General features: G+C 36.1%; 1 protein-coding gene across 1 annotated transcript; it reads right to left on the bottom strand.

Annotated features, from left to right (window-relative positions):
• Positions 1-3,230: 3,230 nt before the first annotated feature.
• On the bottom strand, positions 3,231-4,057 carry LOC107620659 (hexokinase-1-like). The gene is made up of 4 exons (XM_088488031.1): positions 3,989-4,057; positions 3,691-3,846; positions 3,460-3,558; positions 3,231-3,374 (listed from the first exon to the last, which is right to left on the bottom strand). The coding sequence occupies exons 1-4, from the start codon at positions 4,025-4,027 to the stop codon at positions 3,231-3,233; spliced, it is 438 nt and encodes a 145-aa protein (XP_088344157.1). The 5' UTR covers positions 4,028-4,057.
• Between the last annotated feature and the right edge of the window lie 563 nt (positions 4,058-4,620).

Genomic DNA, 4,620 nt, shown 5'->3' with positions numbered 1-4,620 from the left:
GTGCTCCAGTCCTTTCTATGAGGTTTGACTATCTTCTGCAAGATACGCTTTATCTCTCTGTTTGACACCTCGGCTTGCCCATTGGTCTGAGGATGGTATGTTGTTGCAACCTTATGAATTATCCCATGCCTCTTCATTAATCCTGTTAGTCTCCTGTTACAAAAATGGGTGCCTTGATCGCTCACGATTACTCGTGGTGATCCAAAGCGACAAATAATGTGGTTTCTCACAAAGGAAACAACAGTGTTAGCATTATCAGTGCGGGTAGGAATTGCTTCCACCCATTTGGAAACGTAGACAGCTAATAATATATAAAAATAACCATTAGAATTTGGAAATGGACCCATGAAGTCAATGCCCCAAACATAAAAAATTTCACAGAAAAGTATAATTTGTTGAGGCATCTCATCCCTCCTAGATATATTACCAAATTTTTGGTATGGGGGGCAAGATTTACAAAATTCAGCAGCGTCTCTAAAAAGAGTAGGCCACCAGAATCCACAGTCCAAGATTTTTCTAGCAGTTCTTTAAGGGCCAAAATGTCCTCCACTCTCAGATGAGTGACAGGCCTCTAAGATGGACTGGAATTCTGATTGAGGCACACACCGTCTAATTACCTGATCAGCGCCACATCTCCATAAATATGGGTCATCCCATATATAATATTTAGACTCGCTTTTCAACTTGTCTCTTTGATGCTTAGAAAAGTTAGGAGGAAATGTGCGGCTAACTAGATAATTAGCTACAGGTGCATACCAGGGAGATACCTCAGATACTACTTGCAGGTTATCAAATGGAAAATTATCATCTATAGGAGCAGAATCATCCTTAATGTGCTCAAGGCGACTTAAGTGGTCTGCCACTAAATTCTGGTTACCACTCCTATCCTTTATTTCTAAATCAAATTCTTGTAATAGCAATATCCAACGTATGAGTCTTGGTTTGGACTCCATTTTAGATAATAGATACTTTAAAGCTGCATGGTCCGAATACACTACTACTCTAGTACCAAGTAAATAAGCTCGGAATTTATCCAGAGCAAAAACAATAGCAAGAAGCTCTTTCTCAGTAGTAGTATAATTGGACTGGGCAGCGTCTAAACTCTTAGACGCATAAGCAATAACAAAAGGATCCTTACCTTCGCGCTGAGCCAACACTGCTCCTACTGCATGGTTGGAAGCATCGCACATGATTTCAAATGGCTGGCTCCAGTCTGGTCCTCTCGCAATTGGAGCTTGAGTCAGGGCGGCCTTCAGCTTATCAAACGCTTGCTTACAATCTTCACTGAACTCGAACTCAATATCCTTCTGTAGTAATCTGGATAAGGGAAGTGCTACCACTACAAGAAAAACACCCATTCAGGTACACTTGAAAAGTGTAGCCAAAAATGAAAAAAAATGATGCCTTAGGCTACGGCTACGCTTTTTGGGCTACGGCTACGCTTTTTGGAGTGATTCCTATTCGGCCGTTGCCTATTCTCAAAGGCTACGCTTTTCTGCACCAAGGGCTACGCTTTTGGCGTTTGGGAATAGGCTACGCTTTTCAAGTGATGCTGTCCAGGACCAAAGGCTACGCTTTTCAGCTTTCATTCTTCTAGAATAGGCTACGCTTTTCAACGCTACTGCATCACTTGTAAAGCGTAGCCACATTGTATACCACAGCTACTTTTTATAAGCGTAGCCTTAGGTCCTTCTTTTTTTTTTTTTAATATATACTATAGCTACTGTATATAAGTGTAGCCTTAGGTCTCTTTTTTTTTTTTTGTATACTATAGCTACTATATATAAGTGTAGCCTTAGGTCTTTTTTTTTCCCCTATATATATATATATATCTAATAATTATTAATACAACATAATAGTTAATATGATTACATGTATAAATGAGTTGAATATTACAAAATAAAAATAAATACATAATTATACTAAATAATTTCTTTATATAATAAAAATTATCTCTAACCAAAATATATTTATAACATTGATCCAAAAGTACTAGAATGAAGTTAACTGTAAAAATTCATACATCTCAAACTAAAATAAGCATAGCCATATCAAAACCATAATATCACTTAGCCAATAAAAGTATCTTCTAATAAAAATCATTAGTCAACCATACATGTAAAGATTCTAAATAGCACTCTATCTTAGCCAATAAACCACAATAATAGCCAGCTTAATCTTCATTATTACTTAATCTTCATTGTTACCCTGCATAATTATATAGAAAAGTAATTAAAAAAATATTCATAATGACATTCATAATTATAAAAATTAAATGGAACACGTAGACATAGTAAACCAAGAAAGCATATACTAAAAAAAATAACATGGTCACGGCAGAAGAGGTGAATTCAAGGAATTATGTATTATCTTGTTTCATTAAAACCATGAAAATCTACAGGTGTTTCTTTCTTCCATTTCCTTTAACACAATCCTAATATGTCCCTATAGCATTTTTCATGCACTAATTAACCAGACTTTCACACTTAAATTAGATATAGGAGAGGTAAAAAATTATCAAAAAATTAAGACATCATATAATGTTAGAAGAAGTGAATCAGCTTTATTATACCAAATTCAATTATAAATGAGTCATTGACTTTGGAGATTTGATACATTGAATTGTTCTATATGGACATAAATAGAAGAAATTATTAGCCCCTAAAAATGCTTAAAACTTAACACTAGATTAAGAAATACTCATAATTAAAAGCAGAAACTACCTGGTCAGCAATCATTTCAAGTCCCGTGCTTTGCATTAAAGACTTTACGCCCACGCCATCACCAAGTTTTTGACTAGCTGCTCGGAACTCTTCCATAGATTTATCAGGGTTTATCTGCCCCAAAAAAAGATTCAATAGAATGCGAGAAACGGTTTCACAAATAGAAACACATGAGAACTATTAGTTTAATATTCAATTCTGTTTCAATCAAAATGAGTACCTTGAGAGCATATAATGGTGACTCCACTCCTTAAACCGGAACAAGCCTACCACCTGTCAAATCCTAACGAGATTGTAGCATTACACTTCTGAAGTTTTATCCATATTGAAGAACTAGTAAACTAAACAATCAAGAGATTTTTCTTGGTCTCGTTAGGTACCTGAGCAAAAGAGTCGCTTAAGGAGTGAGCAGGGTCAGTTGAAACCACCATAGTAGAGTGCCCATGATTTGCAAATCTCACTGCAAGGGAGGCAGCACAACTTCTTGTAATACTTGAGTATAATTAACTAGCATGCATACCTGAGTATGAAAGGAACTCTCAACTTGGGGGGAACTGTATCTCCAAAAAAGTCAGCTTCTTCAACCATCTTCAATAAAGCTCTCCTTACAATGTCCCCCAAATACATACCAGAAATCAACTTATCAAATATCTAAGAACAATAGTGAAAGAATATTACAGAATTACACATGCTGGTTAAAGCTTTAAACCAATGACTATAACGTGATGATCTTGACCTGCTCTCCAGGGTTTAAGCTCTCAGCATCTAGAGCTACATCATATTCTGTTAGAGGAAGATGTGAGGATCGGAAATTACCCCACTCCATGTTTATAACCTGCAGTATTTGCATGTAATCAGAGCATGCTTTATACCAGCAAATGGTGACGCTAGCTCTAGTATGACAGCAAAGTAAAGATATTTCTAACATGCAAGACAATGACAGTCATAAATAGTATAACCTACTTACCATGCCTCCTGATTTCGGGAGAGGGCCATGCCATTTTGGAATAGCATTTGCACGTTCCACATATGCTGCATTTGTCCCTGTACCAAGGATCACAGCAGCAATGACATCCTGATTGTAGAATCTGCCTCCAGCTAGTGTTCCAATGGTATCATTAACCTAATGCAAAATCACCGAGTTAGTCTGGTGTACAGCCTTATTAGTCCAAACTTTCTATCAAACACAAACTTGAAACTATCATTCTCAAGTCCATATATTAAAAATTATTAATCAATCCTGAAGAGAGGTTAGTGGTACTGACTAGAGCTGAAACTCGCATATCCAAGCCAATTTTTTGCATCGACTTGGTTAGTTCTTCCACGACATCTTCCCCAACCTACAAATCAGAACATAAAGGGAAAGTTATTTAGGACAGGAACACATTGAGATGGAAACAGAGATAATTGACAATAAGAGCAGATTGAATCAGATTAGCCTCCTGCTTCTATTGGTGGTAAAATTTATCAAAACCTTCAGAAATTTTTAAGTGAAAGATAGCAAGGCTTTAATCTTAGCAAGTAACCTCAAACAAGAAAAGCTTATACCTTCCCTTCTTGTCAATTTTTGTTCAGTCAACTGTCAAATAAGAACACATTCAAATAATTAGAATAAAGCAACAAAATTTAGTTTAATGAGGAGAAATAAGCTACAAGACATGTCCTGAATATTAACTCACCTCCAAATCAACATATGAGGGATTTCTTCCTATTGATTTAAGAAATTTGTCAAGACCACTTGCATTTAGAGCTGCAATTTAAAGAATCAGACTTTATATATCAGTGTAACTGCAGCAATGCATAATGGATCCAACAAAGGACCTATTAATTTCTGTCTTATGTCAAATTAGACAGGAGAAAGATAGCACTGGGGTTTAAAAGAAGTTACCAGGGTCAC

The sequence above is a fragment of the Arachis ipaensis genome, chromosome B10, assembly GCF_059453495.1.
Source record: "Arachis ipaensis isolate K30076 ecotype BB chromosome B10, ASM5945349v1, whole genome shotgun sequence".
Taxonomy (NCBI): domain Eukaryota; kingdom Viridiplantae; phylum Streptophyta; class Magnoliopsida; order Fabales; family Fabaceae; genus Arachis; species Arachis ipaensis.
The sequence above is the reverse complement of the archived record's forward strand: the minus strand, read 5'-3'. Positions and strand labels throughout refer to the sequence as shown.